The 17,801-nt window shown below is 37.8% G+C and overlaps 2 protein-coding genes and 1 pseudogene across 4 annotated transcripts; 1 reads left to right on the top strand and 2 right to left on the bottom strand.

Annotated features, from left to right (window-relative positions):
* Positions 1-2,146: 2,146 nt before the first annotated feature.
* LOC111072083 lies at positions 2,147-4,446 on the bottom strand. Its single transcript, XM_022363719.2, has 4 exons — positions 4,262-4,446; positions 4,042-4,182; positions 3,788-3,979; positions 2,147-2,568 (listed from the first exon to the last, which is right to left on the bottom strand). The coding sequence occupies exons 1-4, from the start codon at positions 4,349-4,351 to the stop codon at positions 2,182-2,184; spliced, it is 810 nt and encodes a 269-aa protein (XP_022219411.2). The 5' UTR covers positions 4,352-4,446; the 3' UTR covers positions 2,147-2,181.
* A 3,625-nt stretch (positions 4,447-8,071) lies between these two features.
* LOC111072084 lies at positions 8,072-11,509 on the bottom strand (annotated as a pseudogene).
* On the top strand, positions 11,096-14,070 carry LOC111072082 (probable tubulin polyglutamylase ttll-15). 3 transcript variants are annotated; one of them, XM_022363716.2, is made up of 6 exons: positions 11,096-11,619; positions 11,676-11,741; positions 11,802-12,208; positions 12,272-12,997; positions 13,058-13,268; positions 13,329-14,070. In XM_022363716.2, exons 2-6 carry the CDS (start codon positions 11,697-11,699, stop codon positions 13,443-13,445), a joined length of 1,506 nt encoding a protein of 501 aa, XP_022219408.1. In that variant the 5' UTR covers positions 11,096-11,619; positions 11,676-11,696; the 3' UTR covers positions 13,446-14,070. The 3 variants fall into 3 exon arrangements, with proteins under 3 accessions (XP_022219408.1, XP_022219409.1, XP_022219407.1); XM_022363717.2 differs by lacking the exon at positions 12,272-12,997 and having other exon boundaries at positions 11,802-11,842; XM_022363715.2 differs by having other exon boundaries at positions 11,802-12,997.
* The last annotated feature ends 3,731 nt before the right edge of the window (positions 14,071-17,801 follow it).

The following is a 17,801-nucleotide window of genomic DNA, read 5'->3' as shown; positions in this document are numbered from 1 at the left end:
CTATGATCGAATAACTAATAACTACAGCAACACTCCCTTAGGTCATCGATGACGAAAGAGTACCGAACGAACTACGAGCCTCGAGTACACGGCTTAGACAGTGGTGGCTACGCCACCATTTTGCTGGGTACTGTGTCATACTCCGCTCGATTCGAGATTCGGTCTGCCCCACCATTAATACTGTCGCAAGAACTATATACCAGCATCTCCTTTTTCGCTGTTGTACACGTTTGGGAAGGTGCATGCTACACGCAGAGGAAATAGCTTAGTATAATGAAAGACACCCAAATTTAAATTAAATATTCTGTTATTAAATCCGTCTGTATTTCGAGAAATTAAATAGAATTAACTTTGATTTAAACAAAATAATACAGCTCATATTTAATCTAAGGAAATAATCAATTGGTATATTATTTGATCTAAATGTAGCGTCGGAATGGTCTCGAAAACCTTTTTAATCTGACCACAATGATCAGATTTGCCTCCAATTGACCTTAACCTCGTTCGAGAAGCCCAATTGATCGTTCCTAACCTAACACAATATCATGTTGGTGGTCACCAAATGTTAAATTGTCAAGGTTTTTCTTTACCCGAGATAATGTTTGATCTCACGAGTTCTTAGCTACTATATGTTATGAAGTACGAGGCGTTTCGACCCTATAAAGTATATTTTAATGGTCGATTGGGGCATTATTTAGCTATTGGAATACTTGGAATTACAATACCCGATACCATTTTGCCGCTTCGAACCAAACCTATTTTTTTTTTATAGATTTGGGGCTTTAATTTAATTTTGTTTTTTAGTGCAAAACAGGAATTACATACCAAGTAATCAAACATTGCTTTGTGATATATAAGTTTGGGTAAATTTACTAAAAAATCGTACTGTTGGCATTCTTTGAACAATTTTATTAACTAGTAGCTTATTTTGTTAAGAATAGATGCCGTTAAAAAGTTCATGTCTTAAAATAAAAACATAAACACAAAAATAATTTTTTTAGCTTTATTCTAAAGGCGCAGAAACTGTAAAAAGGTTAGAAAATTTCAACTTAGGTCTTCATGTATGTATTCTATCACACGAATCAAAATTCCTGTGAAAGCTGGTACCATTTTCTTGTTTAGATAATGTTTTTTTTTGCTGTTATTTGAACTTCAGATTTAAAGTAAAAATTATGAAAGGGGTAGCAACTTTTCAATCGGTAAAATGTGATTTTTGGAGGTTTGGTCAACCATTTTAGCTCAGCCGTTTCTCCGAAGATTAAAAAATCATAATTTTTGCATTTGAAAGCTTTATATTTCCCAAACAAAGTGTTTGAGTCTAGTTTATAGCTGCTATTATTAGCTTTTCAGAATGGAAAAACTCATTAAAACCAAATGTAAGATACTTATGTTACGGAAAAAAGAAGCGCTACTTCTAAAAAAACGAGAAGGAACGTGTGAGTCGCTTCTAAAGACGCGACTCTATACCCGACTCAGTCAGTATTACATTTTGAGCATAGTTTTTTATTTTAGATTAATTACATTTTACATTTGTTTGCTAATCGTTATCTACATCTACAATGTATATTTTACATCTACATGTAGATTCTAGATGTCCATCAGTTCTACATCTCCCGCTAGGGGTTGCGCGCACTGAACGCGGCGGGGCGAGCGGGGTGAGTGTGTTGTCGTTGGCGGGGGGGGGGGGCATGAATTCATTTCTTCATTCTGGCTATTTATGTCCGACTGTCAGATTCAGCAGTCTGGTGATAGGGTCTCTCGATCTGGTTACGTATCTTTAGTGCTTGCCGTTTGGTTCTTGTTGGGCGGGGGGGCGGGGCGACACACCGACAGTGGGTATCACATGGTCTGCCATTTGGTTGCCCTAGCTTTATAGTCTCTGAGTCTGGGCCATCGAGACAGACAGACAGACAGACGACGACGGACAGCAGACATGGCTATATCGCTCGGCTATGATGCTGTCGAAATATACTTTATGGGGCGGACCTTTCCTCTCTGCGTTACACACATCCACTTTACCAAATATACCCCTTAACTCTTTTTTGAGTACGGGTATAAAAAGCTTTAAGAGAATAACAGTTTTCAAAAATTTATAAAAAAAGTTCTGCCATAGAAAAAAAAACATAAGAATTGAAAGCTCCCAAAATATCAGAAAATGTCGGTAAAAAACGGAAAAAAAGTTCAGTTTTGTCGAGTAGTGTTATATTCATTAGCTTCCACAATTCGACATATAATTGGTATATCATCATATCGAGATATAAAATTTACAGACGAACTTAAACCTTTTTGAATAATATCGTATTTAAATTTTTTCCAATTACGACATTTAAGGAAGTGGGAAAACAGAGATTCCCTTGAAGGTATAGTAAAATCTAGATAAAACAATCGGCGCTGCCAAATGTTTCCTGGGTTTTGCTTTTTTTCTAATAAGAAAAATCTGGGAAGCAATAAACACTGAACTCTGGTTCGTGCCATTATTACGCGATGCTGCATGTTCTCTCCCAATCCAAATATTGCTCCAAATGTAAGTTTTCCAACATCAATCAAATGACTTTCATTTTGTTTAGCCTGCAAAAATATAATACCATCAAATGATTATGATTATTTTAAGATATAAGATATACATCCACCATTAGTGAAAATTCATATTCTCGTAATTCGATTTACATGTATTTAAATATACGTAATGAATGAAAAAATATTTGTATTAAAATTTATAAAGCAGCTTTCTTAAAATAAAAGCAGTCGGATACTTTTTGACGAGGCAGAAGGGCCTTAAGATACAAGGTACTTCGAATGTTTATAAACATACATACATATTTAAATGTACAATGTACATATGGTATATACATGTATGGAAATACATACATTTATGTATATACCGAAAAAAGAGTCAAAGCTCGGACTTACAAGGTAGTATGGTAGTATGGAGCGATTCAAGACTTCACGAGACTCACTGTAAATGAGAGATTGGTGAACGGAGGATTGAGATGAGAATATTAGTGGAAGAGAGAGAGAGGCCATCGGCCACGCTTGGGACTTCTTTTTCTTATTTCCGAATTTATGGATGATGAAAATATGGACGACATTCCTGTATTAATGGGATGTCTCACAGGACCCTGTCACCTCAAATGTCACCTCAAGAAATTTGGGGAAAGGATCAGTTAGTTCTACATCGAAACACATTCTATTTGTTTATAGAAGGGAGATCTTAGCAGTTTGGGGGCCGCCCCTTATAGGATATAGAAACAAGACCCATCGAACTTCGTTAAAAACGTAAACATACATAATCATAATCCTTTCACATAATCCTTCTGGCTGGTAAAAAAGGTCAGTACATATAGTACGTATGTCAAAGTGCAATAAGGCCCTTGTCATTATTTAATGACGTGCCCCAAATTGCATGCTGTTTTTTTTAAATGATAGCCAGAGAATGTGGCATGCTTTGCACTTTCTATAAATAGGTTCCTCAAGATTTAAAAATTAATCTAAAAAATCTAAAATTTGGTCAAAAAGTGTGTGTTTGAACGCCTATTTCAATTTAATTTTTTGTCATTCTGTGGAACAGAACAAACATTTTATGATCCAATTTTTTTTTTTAACTTTTTGATTGAAAAATTTTTTTCTGAAAAATTTCAATTTATGTAAGTATATTTGTTGCTTTTGATTATCATTGTTTAATTTCGATGAATTCCTAAACAATAAATGCATTTAGTAAGCAGCGAAGCGCGCGGGTCTGCTAGTATAGTACACTTGATAAGTATACATATATGATTGATCGACTTACCACAGACTTGAGAGAATTGTTAGTTTTTTTTTCCTCTATGCCAGAGCTCAAACTATTTTTATTTAAAGCACATTGTCCTGTCAGCTGATTGGGGGTTGAGTTTGATGAGACTTTCATAGTGTTCATGAAAGAAATACCTCCTTCTGATGCATCAGTCAGATGAAAAATCTTTTTTCCATTTTTTAAGGTGAACTAAAAAATGCACAAATAAGGAATAGTAAAGTTTTTAAGAAAATTTTGTTTTAATATGATACCGTCATGTTAAGGCATTGAAGTAAAAGACATTCTCCACTAAGCACAAAGTGTACATTTGTTAAAGTGCCTTTATCCTCATGATAGATTGTCTCCAACGGATCATATTGCTTAATGGTTCCGACTTTGCAAGCATCAACGATCTACACGAAACATACATACATACATATATAAGTACGTATATAAAACGTTTTTATAATATAATAACATTTTTTCACTTGCTTGATCATTGTCCAGAAATTTGAAGTAGTCCAGGGCCCTTAGGGCTCTTTTCTTCTCATCCCAAAGATCCATTAATGTGGTAATCACCATTAGGTCATCGTAGAATATTTCAGAGTGCTCGCAATGCGAAACAAAGTTAAACGTTCAATACTCGTAGTTATTAGCGACTGGAGGCATGCACCCATCCAAAGATTGGCAAGCGGCATACCAGCTAAAAAAAATAAAAACACAGTCAGCCAAAACGCTTTACACGTGCATCCGACTATCAGATACCTGTCTTTTTTACTTTTTATTGAAATATTTAAGAATGAGTATAAATGCACAACAATGTTTTCAAAATTCATGTAGTCTGCAAAAGTTGAAATATCACTATACTACTGATGAATTTGTTTCGTCGAAAGTGTTTTCGATTAAGATGAAGCTAAGAGATTCACAGGATTTCTCCAGCTAAATTGTGTGGAAAATATTTGTAGATAAATTTACTTTTCGTAGACATGCCAACAGACATGCAATTTTTCACACGGCTATGGAATTCTGATAATTCTTTGTGTATTTATGGGCCCACTATCGTCTACTTGTGTACGTCTGTTACAAAAATTTGAGCAAAAACATTAAACTACTAGTACCTGGTATAAAGATACAATAGAAAAAAACGAAAGCAATGTTGTTTGGGGCAACCTATATTTGACGGAATAGGTTTGTAGTCACGCTGGCACGTGATGCTTCCACTTGTAGGCGACGGGGTATTATTGAATCGAATTAGGACCTAACGTTGTTTATTGCTGATTAAATTGACGGGTACATGCATTTGTAAATGAAGCAACAGAAAAACAACAGAATTCTAAGTAGTATATTTGTATATGTATATCGCGTGCTTAGGTTAGACATTTCCCATTCATTATGGCATGCTCCACAAATATCGTATTTACGTATTCATATTCTTATAGTCTTTAATTCCCCTTTATTGGTCCAGTTATAATTGTATTAATTAGTATTGCGGGAGACACGTATTCATACTTGAAAGTGAATAGTTTTAAAACTTCCTTAACAAGCGATCGTGCTGATTTATAGTAAACCAAAAGATTGTTTTCCAAACAGCAGCTACTTTCTGACTAACTAACTTTTATCGAAACAGAAGCAGAGTGGCTAAATCGGGTAAGCTGTTGATGCCAATCATAAATTTACATAAATATATACTCGTTAAATTATCTCTAACAGTTTTGGTTGTTACGTTGCTTAACCAAAGACTGACCAAAATTGAAGTACTCGGCAGAAGAAAAAAGGCATGTCAAATTTGTGCAATACAAAATATATTTATTTTTTTACCCCCTTGAGAAGTTAGCTAAAAAAAACTAAAACTATCTACGTGGAGCAGAGGGTCCCGTCAGCTATTGGGGCTTTTGGCTGCAATTCAATAAATTCATAAACACGCGATATATAGGAATGTGAATACAATTTTTGTTTTGTTTTGCCTTATTTGTAAATGGCTATGCCCGTCGTTTTAACTAGTTACAAACATCGTTAAATCGTTATTCTATTCAATCAAAATGAGTACATAAATACACAGTAGGCTATCAGTACACTAGGTTGCCTTGGCGCATTACGTTCCACCGCATACTTTTAAGTAGATTCCACTAAACATGTCTTGAACTAACTGATGGGGGTAGATCTTGGACCATTAATATGACCAGATTACCGTTTCGTATGCTTAGATACAGACATACTGCTGCCAGGACTGGACGATCATACTGTGTTGAATGTTCAGTTTCCATCCACCCGGGGTTAAATACTAATTTTGTAAACTAGCCAATGTTCTCGCCACACGCAATGCGTGCACCAAATTGCATGAGGTTTTTTTTAAATGATAGCCAGAGTATTTGGCATTGTTCCTCGAAAATTAAAAATTAAACATGGTCTAAAAATGTGTGTTTGAACGCCTATTTCATTTCATTTTGTGTCATACTGTAGAAAGGAACATTTTATGATATATAATTTTTTGTATGAAAAATTGTTTTCTGAGAAAATTGAAATTTATGTAAATATATTTGTGGCTTTTGATTATCATTTTTTAATTTCTATGAATTCCAAAACCTTAAATGCATCTAATAAGCAGCGAAGCGCACGGGTCGGCTAGTTTTTAAATGAAATAATTACACTAGTCAACACGATTTTTCCTCAAGGAACAAAACGAACTTTTTCTTAAAGATTTGGGGCTTAGAAATGGTTTGATGATTTTTTTTTTTTTTTCTATGGCAGAACTTTTTTTTAAAGAATTTTTGAAAACTGGTATTTATTTTTTAAGCTTTTTTCAGAGGTAACGCTTGTTTTTTTCACATAACTCTAGTATCTTACGTCTGGTTGTAAAGAACTTAGCTATTTTGAAAAGATAATTGAAACAGCTAGAAGCTGATGCCAAACACTTTGTGATTTCAGCTTACCGTCTGGGAAATATAAAGCATTGAAATGCAAAAATGATGATTTTTGTGGGGTATTTTTTGCGAAATTTTGACTTTAAAAACTCAGGAAAAGTCGAAAAAAAATTATATCCTGTGTCCTCTATTTTTTTGTGTATAGGTGCATTAATTTGGCGTCGTTCAAGGTATCGCTCATTAAAATCTATGGAGAGACTTTGGAGCTAAAATTCGTTAACCAAACCTAAAATATGGAAAAAATGAACAAAAAATACCTTTTTGATGGTTGCGGGCCCAACTGCCAATTGGGAACAAAGCAAACGAACAAGGGTTGTACATTTGGTACCTGATCGCGTTAAACATGGTCTAAAAATGTGTGTTTGAACGCCTATTTCATTTCATTTTGTGTCATACTGTAGAAAGGAACATTTTATGATATATAATTTTTTGTATGAAAAATTGTTTTCTGAGAAAATTGAAATTTATGTAAATATATTCGTGGCTTTTGATTATCATTTTTTAATTTCTATGAATTCCAAAACCTTAAATGCATCTAATAAGCAGCGAAGGCGCATCGGCTAGTTTTTAAATGAAATAATTACACTAGTCAACACGATTTTTCCCTCAAGGAACAAAACGAACTTTTTCCTTAAAGATTTGGGGCTTAGAAATGGTTTGATGATTTTTTTTTTTTCTATGGCAGAACTTTTTTTTGAAGAATTTTTGAAGTCTGGTATTTTTTTTTAAGCTTTTTTCAGAGGTAGCGCTTTTTTTTTTCACATAACTCTAGTATCTTTCGTCTGGTTAAAGAACTTTGCTATGTTGAAAAGATAATTGAAACAGCTAGAAGTTAAGCCCAAACACTTTGTGATTACAGCTTACCGTCTGGGAAATATACTGATTGGGAAATGCAAAAATGATGATTTTTGTGCGGTACTTTTTACGAAATTTTGACATTAAAAACTCAGAAAAAACATAAAACTGTGTCCTGATGTTCTTTGTGTATAGGTGCATTAATTTTGTATCGTTCAAGGTATTGCTCATTAAAATTGCATGAGGTTTTAAATGTGCCAGAATTCATTGACCAAACCTAAAATATTAAAAATGGACAAAAAATACCTTTTTGAACGGCCAATTGCAATTCGGAACAAAGGAACCGATCAGGTACCAAATGTACACCCTTTTATGTTCGTTTTGTTTTTATACCTCTTTGTCCCCCATGAAAAAGGTATTTTTTGTTCTTTTCCAAATTTGAGGTTTGTGTAAATAATTTTGTGCTCTTAATTATCTTTTTTAATTTCTATTCTTTAAAAAAATTTAAAGTCCCATATCTATCAGAAAAAGTCGGTTTGGATCCTTGAGGAAAAAAAAAGTTCGATTTTGTCGAGTAGTGTTATCGATACATTTCAGAAATTGAGTATGGGCATCTCCAAGAAACTGCAAGGAGTAAGACCTTGAAAGGGAAGGAAATCTCCTCTAAGCTTTGTACTGGCAGGACTTTCCGGCGCTGAGGTACACCATTCAGTTGGCTCAACATGGCATTCGTGCCCACCAGGGACGGTTCTCGGGGCGATTGACTGAACACAGATATCTCGTAATGGAGCACCCGGTTGGTGCATGTGAACTGGAGGCAGGCGAACCATTTCCGCGCAAGTGCGGGCTGTTGTTTCGCGAGTGGTGGAAGTCCTCCAGTGGTATCTCCTCAGAACTGAAAGGAAAACAAGACCCACTAGGCGTCATTTTTCGGTTGAATCATTGGGGATTGGGCATCCTTGGTCTGCTCTCACGGGATCGATTGCCGGAGCTGCGTGGCTGAGAGTTTCGCGACGAACTGTGGCTGCCAGGACTCACACTGGGCGATCGCTCCCGATCTGAGTGGTCCGCCCGCAGAGTCGTCCCAGAGCTGGCGTTGGGACTTTGACGGCGTGAGCGTCCAGCGCTTTTATTTCGAATGCTGCAGGAGATATGTACAACAAATGAGTTCCACTCCTGATTCTGTATGTGGTAGTCTTACGCCCCGATGGAGTGATTCTGGGTCATTTGTGTGCAACTAACACCAGCTGTGTTGTCAGTCCTCAAGACAGCAGCGAATCCGGTCACACGATTGGCCGTGGAGAAGATGGGGCGATGATGACAGCTACGGGAGCTGCTCCCACTGCTGCTGCTACCGCTGGGCGCTGCCGTTGTGCCGCCCACAGCATGAAATTGATACCAGTAAGTGGCGTGCCCGTGGGCGGCAGTAGAATGTCGGAATCCATGCACAGGCACTCTACGTTAAGCTAAGCCTTCCTCATCTCGTTTTACTCGTACTTGAATATGTCCAGGAATATATCCTAGCATCGACTGGTTGCGAGCACTAAACAGCAGATCCTGCTGTCCCATGGGTATGCAACGCGCCTCATCCGAACTGGGCTTGGTGAAGGTGACAGGCACCTCCAGGGCAATCACCACGGTGATCAAGCGTACGCGACAGACTGAAAAAAGGATTCGGGCATCAATTAAGATGGTGGAATGATGGAGTAAGATAGATCAGATACTTACACGGTTGACTGGACTGTGTGATTATACCCAACAAGCGCATGGTACCACAATGTGAAATTTCTAGACACAGAATAAAATAAATGAAATGGAGCATGGATTGGATGATTAGAGCAATGAAAAGTTAGCCCACAGATAACATTGAGAGAGAGAGAGCTAGAGCTGAAGGAGACCTTACCTCAATTGTGCGAGATGGCATAGATCAGGCAGAGGGACAGCAGACCCAGATAATCGTTCTCGGTGCAGCCCTAGGCATGCAGATCTGTGTCCAGAAACGGCTTCGCCAGCTGCCCAAAGTCCGCTTTACCTAAGCCCGAGGACTTTTGCAGCAATTCTTTTTCCCCGCTTGTGTCACCACTTCTGTAGTGGCTGGCGACGACGACGCTACGCCACTGTCCTCGCTCAAGGCATAGCTGGAGGCGCTGGAGCAGCCTCCTCCTTGAACACACTGTGATCACCATTGCGGATGACCCAGGCCAGGGCATGCACCAGTGGGGCATGCGAGACGACCTGGAAGACCAGCGACAGCAGAAAGAGAGCCACAATGGAACTAATGCGCGGACTGTGTATCTCCTGGATATTAATGTCGACATTGCGATTCAGCACAACCGCCAGATTCTAGGTGACCAGCGCCAGGGAGGGCGGTGGTGCCGCCGGCGTCAGGGAGAATATATACAAAGGCACAAAGAGTTTGTGTAGCAGATGCTAAGTGAGCACAGCATTCAGATCTTTGATATCCAGCAGCAGAATGTCGCTCAGATAGTGTAAATGATCCAGATGCTCGGCCACCAGGTTCGAAAGCTTCTGGTTGGATTGGTGGCTAAAACAAGAATAGAGAGAAATTAGTACGGATCTGAGAGCAGAGATCCTTAATCCTTAATTCGAGGATGTGCGTGCCAATAAACCACATCAAATTACTGAAATAAGGAACTGCCGTTAGACTCGGGATGCTTGAAGAATTTAATAGCCTCCGTATAGAAGGGAACATCATCAAGCGCTGGCCAAACCTCATTGTAAAAGAAGTGAATGGTGTGGGTGAGAGACTTCAGCAATAGAATATAGTAGCCCATAACATCCTCATCGAAGAAGTCAAACTTTTACACCATTATGGAATTTACATGATTATTGCTCAACAGATAATCTAAGGGCTAAGGGACAAGGCTTAGTCCTGGAGTCCTGGCAGAGACATTTACGAGGGAGGCACAACTTACACAGAGACGTCTCGTTGCGTATATTCTCGAAGAGAATGTTGAGCGTTTGCAGCAGTTGCACACAGACAAAGCTCGAGCCATTGGTCATCTGCCGCATTATGTGCAGGAAATACGAGAGCATATACTTCTCCAGAAAGAAACTGCAAGAGTACAAGCATTATCCAAGGTTACAGTCGACGGCTAGGCGACATAATCAAACACCAGAAAGTTAAGCTGATCCAGCGATTCCACCAAAAGGCAGCGGTTGTTTCCGACACGGTTGTTTTTTTCTAAAAAAATGCTATATATGCAGGCCGCCAGCTTCGACTGCAGAACATTCCATTGGCTAGCTAATGGGCGTTGGCGGGCGTATTGTTCAATAGCACTCAGCTAATAACAGTGGACGTCGCTGCTTTCATATCAAATTATCAGCATCGAAGTGTCCGTGTCGCGTTTCTACTGTTTTATGCAACAGGTCGTAACAGTCGGGCAATGGGTTCAGTGCTTAAAAATATCCCACTTTATCGGCAAGAAACAATGTCATGTACACGGCATGTATTTTGTTTTTGCATTCTAGTAGAAATAGTACAAACAAAGAGAAACTTGAATTTTTTGTGAATTTTTGTATTTTGTAAACAAAAAATCAGCTGAATTTTTTTATATATCAAGGGTACCTGTGGTCAGACCCTCAGAAATATACCGGAATATACCGTATCGTTTTCAAAATATACCGATAAAATAAAAGCATTTTTATCACAAATTAAAAAAATGATTACAAATCACATTGTACGTTGCAAGCAAATCCTTGAGTAATCGCGTAATCAGGAAAAGCGGATTTAGCGTTTCAGAACACACACAACATACCGTGCACTGCGGCTGCAAAATGCGACTCATTAAAATAATATTGCACGCCTTGCAATGGAATCGACTGCATTTTTGGTTCTGCAAAGCCATGTCTTAGTATCGGGTTGAGACTTTCACTCTTGTCTATACTTTTAGTTAAATTCCTTACTTATTTTGATTCACTAATACCGAAAAATTGATTAAATTTACCATTACATACTGATAGATTAAATTTCGACGTCAAAATATTCCAAAAAGTAAAAAATATACCGTAAACGGTCACACATTATGGGCTATCAAATGGATTTTTCAAACAAATTAGAGGTGGAGACACATCGATAGAAACATCGATATTCTGTGGCGACTATCGAAGAAGGTTGGGTAAAATCATATTTTTATTTTGAATATTGCCCATTGAGTACCACCCACTAGAATTTCGGAAAGTAAACCAGGATGGAGTCATGCCTGAAAGGAAATTCCCATACTTCAGAATCTATAGTAAGTATTGTATTCATAGAAGGGGTATTAGTCGCAAACAAATAACTTTCTCTTTTTTAGATGGCCAAATATGCTGATGAAAGACCTCCAGAAAAACCTAGGTACACAGGCAGTACTACTGCCTTGCGACCAGTTATGCTATTCTTAGCAGCTACAGCAGTAGCTACTTCCGTATTAGTCGCCCTTCCGCCACAAGTCAAAAACTTTATCTTAAGTCGACAGAATACTTCAGAGAGTATCTCGAAAGATTTGCAATCCTACCCGCCTACATATGCAATTTTCGGCAAGAGTCGTACAGAAGAGCACTTGGTACATGTAGTGAATGTTCTTCATAAGTTTGGATACGAAAGAGTTCAAGTGAACGAAAGCTGGAATCTCTTGTGGGCCCACGATTATCCATTCCTTTCCCTTCCTAACTTAAAGAACCTTGGCCAGCATCAAATAGTCAATCATATTCCGGGCTGCGGGTACTTAACAAACAAGGTAGATTTGTGTACATCTTCTCTGCCATTTCTTCCCCGTGCATTTAGACTTCCAGCACAGAGAGACGACTTTTTGGCATACGCGCATGCACACCCAGATGTACTTTTTGTGGAGAAACACAATGAGCATAGACATATCAAAGTTCGCAAACCAAGTGATATCGATCTCTGGTCAAATGATTCGTTCGTTCAGGAGTTCATACAAAAACCATTCTTGGTGGACGGCCATAAGTTTGACATAGGCGTTTACGTGGCGATAACTGAAATGAACCCCCTTCGTGCGTACATCTACACAGGCGACGTTCTTTTTCGCTACTGTCCTGTCAAGTATTATCCGTTCGACAGCGAAAACGTAGACAAGTACATAGTTGGCGACGATTATTTACCCACTTGGGAAGTTCCTTCATTACGGAAGTATTCCAATCATTTTGGGGGTAGCATGCGGACTGTTTTTGAGGCATATGTACGAGATCAGGCCATGGACCCTACAAAAATATGGCCTCAAGTAGAACATATCATCCGCACAACAATTTTGGCAAAGGAAAAAGATATTGTCAATATTCTTCACTCTTACAGACAGCATAATTTCTTCGACTTAATGAGATTCGATCTTTTTATCGACGAGAATCTGAAAGTTTATCTAATGGAGGCAAATATGTCACCAAATCTTTCATCAGCTCATTTCAAGCCGAATTCGCTTTTGTATGAGCAAGTGCTATATAGTGTATTTAACTTAGTAGGAATTCGCCAACTACATGGAACAGGTGCCCCCATGTGTGTACAAACTGTTCAAAAAAATTTTCAATTTAAATATAATATATTGCATTTTTATAGGTTTTCTGAAATCAGTGAGGTTCTAGCATCTGATAAAAATTTGGCAACTGCTTTAAACTCATGCTCTTCAAATTGTGATAAAAACTGCAACAAGGAAGAGTGTAGTCTTTGTATTCCTTGCCTCAGTGGATCGCAATACAAGATGCTTCACCAAGCGTACCAGGAGCATTTGCATCGGATTGATATGAAGCGGATTTTCCCAAAGCCCATTGTAAGGCAAATAAATGTTTCATGAAAGCTATCATCTTAATTAACATCAATATATTTGCAGCTAAATTTGCAGAGTTTCAATATAATTGAAGAAACATCTAATATGTCGAAGAAAAATGCGTGGATGACCCGTTGGTTCTATAACAAATGTCAATATGAACGAGCATGGTGTGTCTAAATTTAAAATGATTACTGATTAATTTTCACATTTACATACAATTAGACCAATCAGATTTACCGCTAGTAAAAATTAATTTAGATTTTATATTTTTACAATTTAAATTTGTGTATATTTAAAATGATTACTGATTTATTTTCACATTTACACAGACCAACCAGATTAAACGCTAAGAAAAAATTAGTTTAGATTTCATATTTGTACACCCCTTGCAAAAAGTATTATGATTTGACCAGATGCTTAAAACGAACCGAGTGAGGCAACTCCGACACCATATCATATAAAATTTATATTCCTGTATGTACATATATAAGATTTTAAGATTTCTTGTATTAAAACAAAATTTAAGCTTACTTTGGGAATTTTCTGAAACAAACAATTTCTTTGTACCACGAATTGTTTGATTATTTTTTAAAAACTGCTATAACCTAAAATAAAATAAACATATGTATGTATGAGTCATTTTGTATATGTTGCAGCCAAAAATATAGATTTTTTAGCTGTACAGGGTAATACTCTGTGTAATTTTGGGTTGACCTGTCATTATTTTCAAATGAATATTAAGAACAGAGATATTAAATTTTTATGTGTAAGAACTGTTTAATTAAAAACTCTTAAAAACATATTTTCCGGTCCTTTTTTAAGGACAAGGCTCACACAACCCCTCACACATTGCGCCGTTTTGACACATCAAGTTTTTCATTGAAATGGCAATGAAGGGCATATACATACAGTGGGGAGCAAACTTCCTAAGGGCGGCGGGGGGGGGGGGCGGGGGGGGCCCCGGGGTCGCCAACCGCCCGGGGCCGCTTTCCCGGCGGGGGGGGGGGGGCGGGGGGGGGGGGGGGGCTTTCCGGGGGGGGGGCGGGGAAAAAAAAGGAAAAAAAGGAAAAGTTCAAAACTGAGTACAGGGGGCCGGCCGGGGGGGGGGGGGGGGGGGTCGCCCCCTGTATGTAGTTTTGTAAGCTTTAGTGAAGGAAAATTCATACATGCGTCGGAATCGGATGCGCTGTAGTTAACATATTTTTTGTTGGTGAAAACACTACTCAACAAAATCGAACTTTTTTTTCCTCAAGGAACCAAACCGAATTTTTCTGATAGATTTGGGGATTAAAATTTTTTTTAAGAATTATTTTTTTTTTTCTTTGAATGAACTTATTTTTCAAGAATTTTTGAAAACATGTATATTTTGTTTATGCTTTTTTCAGAGGTAGCAGTTTTTTTGTACATAATATAGTATCTTACATATGGTTGTAAAGAACTTTACCATTCTGAAAAGCTAATTGATGCAGCTTGAAACTGAACCCAAGCACTTTGTGGTTTTAGCGTACCATCTGGAAAATTCAAAATTATGATTTTGGCGCGGTATTTTTAACCAAATTGTAACTTTAAAAACTCAGGAAAAATCGAAAAAAAATGATATCTTGGGTATTTTATTTTTTGTGAATAGGTGAATTAATTCGGCGTACTTTATGGAGAGACGGCGGATCTAAAATTGGTTGACCAACCCTCCGAAAATCACATTTTACCGTTGCTGGCCCACCAAGCAATGCTTGTTTTTTCCCAGACGGTAGGTTAAAACCACAAAATTCTTTGGTCCACTTACAAGCTGCAACAATTTTACAACCATATGTAAGATACTTAATGTTATGTACTTATGTGAAAAAAACCGCTACCTCTGAAAAAAGTATAAACAAAATATAACAGTTTTCAAAAATTCTTTAAAAAAGTTCTGACATATAAAAATAAAGATAATAATTTAAAAAAATTTTAAATTAAATTTTAATTTTTAAAAAAAGCGATAGCTCTCTATGTCTATATATAAATATATTCAAGTTTAAACTTATTCTAAATATCTTTAACGAGATATTTGAATGTCAGAATAACGAAGGAAATACATAGATCAGCATGGGAAGTATTTAGTGACAGTGGAAAGAAACGAAGAGCATGACACAAGCGTGACATCGCTAGCTAAAGCCATAGCCGGAGCTACTCGAGAAATTCAGGTTTGATAATATATTGGCCTGCATACATTCTTACTCAGATGTACCCGCTGATGGCTACAGCTAATGGAATGGATGGATATGGACAGATGGAACTAGTGATGAACGGATGGGGAGTCCCATCAATGTATTTTTTTTGTACCGATGAAGAGGCAGACAAGGACGCTTTGTCGGCAATTACTTGTGTCGGTGTGAAGCGATGGATTTATCGCTTCAACAGCTAATAAACAAGCTGAATTTATTGTTATCTCGATCTCTATTCAGAGTCTCTATATACAGTGTGCAAAAGCTGTGATTGTGACTATTGGCCATGAACGTCAACTGAGGTTTGTCGGTCACCATCATGGGACTAAAGTTCTGGCGAGCCAAAGCATGAACTTCGTTAATGAAATAGTACAGGGTACTAATATTGAGACTAGATGCGAGATGATTTAGACAGATCGAGCGACTAGTCCTATAGTTTTGACCTAATCCAGCTAATCAGGCAATTTTTCACCAAGAAGCATTTAAGACGTCAAGATTTGACACACTAAATCATCGTGAACAGTAGAACGATAGATCAAAAATGTTCTTTGTCGATGTTGGTTCCATGGCAGATACCTTTTTGAAAAACTGTAAAAGAATCGATCAGTTTGGAGAAATAATAGTTTTTGTTTCTGAAATAAATCAAGCAAACGTTGGAAAGGATAGCTTCATTTACAGAAATTTAAAAATAAGACTATAACAAATAAATGATACTATTTATTTTAATACCCAGTAATCAAAGATAATATGGGTACATTAAATTCATTTAGATATACATATGTAAGAGCCAGCAAGAAGCTAATCGCCATGTCCGACAAATTTTGTTTGCATATTCCAGTGTTATTACATTAAACCATCTCAAATCACGAAAATCTTTGGCATCCACAATTTTAAAGCTACTGAGGATCATCATGTATTTTATTATCTTCAAGATTGGTAGACAGAATGGAGAAAACGATTTCCTGTGGCTGATTTCTCTGCTTTGCTCTCCCTCTTTTCGTCGTCCAGTGTAGCATCCAGTGGCGGAGGGATGTGGATATAACAGCCAGATGGAACTTCGTTGCTAGGAAATTAGATATACATAGATGTAACGAAAGGTGCGCTAAGGAAACATCTAGATAATTTTTGATTAGGTGAAAACTGGCAAAAATTAGTGCAGGATTGAATAAGGTTATCAGTAAGCAAGTAATCATAAGATGCATCATGCATATGAACATAAATATTAGAAGAAAGTCTAGAATTCCCGCTACCGGCTGTTTTAATTCAAATAAATTAAAATTTTTACCTGCTATTTTACTTTGAAAAAACCAAGATTGGGTTCGGCCACACTGCATATGTTGCTTTATTCAGAAAAACTGTTTCCAAATCGGGAAACTATCTATGCAAATGTTCCCATAGGTATGATCAATATTTATAATATCCGCGGAGTAGAATTCGTTTCACGAGATCGATTAAATATTAAAAGAAAGGGAAAACGCTGTAGCAGTAGGTACACCAATGCTGCTAGTTTGGCAATTTGTCCTTTCAAACAACCCACTTTGGCTTGAAAAGCTTGTGCCTATTGACAGAATATTGACAGAAGCTATTTCACTTTTCGGGGCGTGACAGACATGTCGGCGCTACCGTTGCCGACGGAGACTACACTACACCGACGCCACGAGCACCAACACCAATACCAATCCCAATACCAACCCCAACCCAACCAACTTGTGGCGAGCTGTGAAAAGGGGCTGGGTTTCCGTCTGTGCCAAAAGTTTTGACTGCGATTCAATAAACAAACGGTATTATTAAATAATGCTCTCTCAGAGTCATGAAGGCTAGGGGTCGGTTCGCCGATTTGTCTAATGCTGAAATAGGAATGCATGTGGATTAAGAAGAGGCCACCGGCGGCTAAGCACCTCACCTCCGAATTCGGCACAACTCTTAAAACTCTGCGACGCTGACGCTCCAAGTTGAGCGAAGCTCGTAGGTGTTTTAATGAATGTTGCCAGGATACAGGTGCCAGGCGAAGCCATTTTGTTATTTTTATTTGCTTTGACAGTCAGTACTTGAACACACAAAGGTGAACGCTGCGGAATCGCATAGAGTCCAGCGTGATTTTACCGTAATTATAGCAAGGGTCTCGAATGCGAAGTGACTGCGATGAAAAGACAATATAACTGATCGGAAATTATTCAAAGCCCGATACGCAATGAGGAAGCCTTTTGTGAACTTCAACTTCAACTTTTCCCCAGGCTGTGAGTGCCCAGGGACCCTCACTTATGTGTATGTTTATCGGTATGGCGCCGCTTGCCACACGCTCGTAGCCATCATTATTTATTGTGTAAAA

The sequence above is a fragment of the Drosophila obscura genome, unplaced genomic scaffold (genome assembly GCF_018151105.1).
Source record: "Drosophila obscura isolate BZ-5 IFL unplaced genomic scaffold, ASM1815110v1 contig_192, whole genome shotgun sequence".
NCBI lineage: Eukaryota > Metazoa > Arthropoda > Insecta > Diptera > Drosophilidae > Drosophila > Drosophila obscura.
The sequence above is the reverse complement of the archived record's forward strand: the minus strand, read 5'-3'. Positions and strand labels throughout refer to the sequence as shown.

Bases quoted from the DNA above. Each gene is read 5' to 3' on its own strand.
- LOC111072083 (XM_022363719.2), bottom strand. From the start codon at position 4,351: ATGGTGATTACCACATTAATGGATCTTTGGGATGAGAAGAAAAGAGCC. The intron at 4,183-4,261 runs GCAAGTGAAAAA...TGTTTCGTGTAG, and splicing joins AATTTCTGGACAATGATCAA to ATCGTTGATGCTTGCAAAGT. The intron at 2,569-3,787 runs GTAAGTCGATCA...ATATTTTTGCAG, and splicing joins ACAATTCTCTCAAGTCTGTG to GCTAAACAAAATGAAAGTCA.
- LOC111072082 (XM_022363715.2), top strand. From the start codon at position 11,697: ATGGAGTCATGCCTGAAAGGAAATTCCCATACTTCAGAATCTATA. The intron at 11,742-11,801 runs GTAAGTATTGTA...TCTCTTTTTTAG, and splicing joins CCCATACTTCAGAATCTATA to ATGGCCAAATATGCTGATGA. The intron at 13,269-13,328 runs GTAAGGCAAATA...ATATATTTGCAG, and splicing joins GGATTTTCCCAAAGCCCATT to CTAAATTTGCAGAGTTTCAA.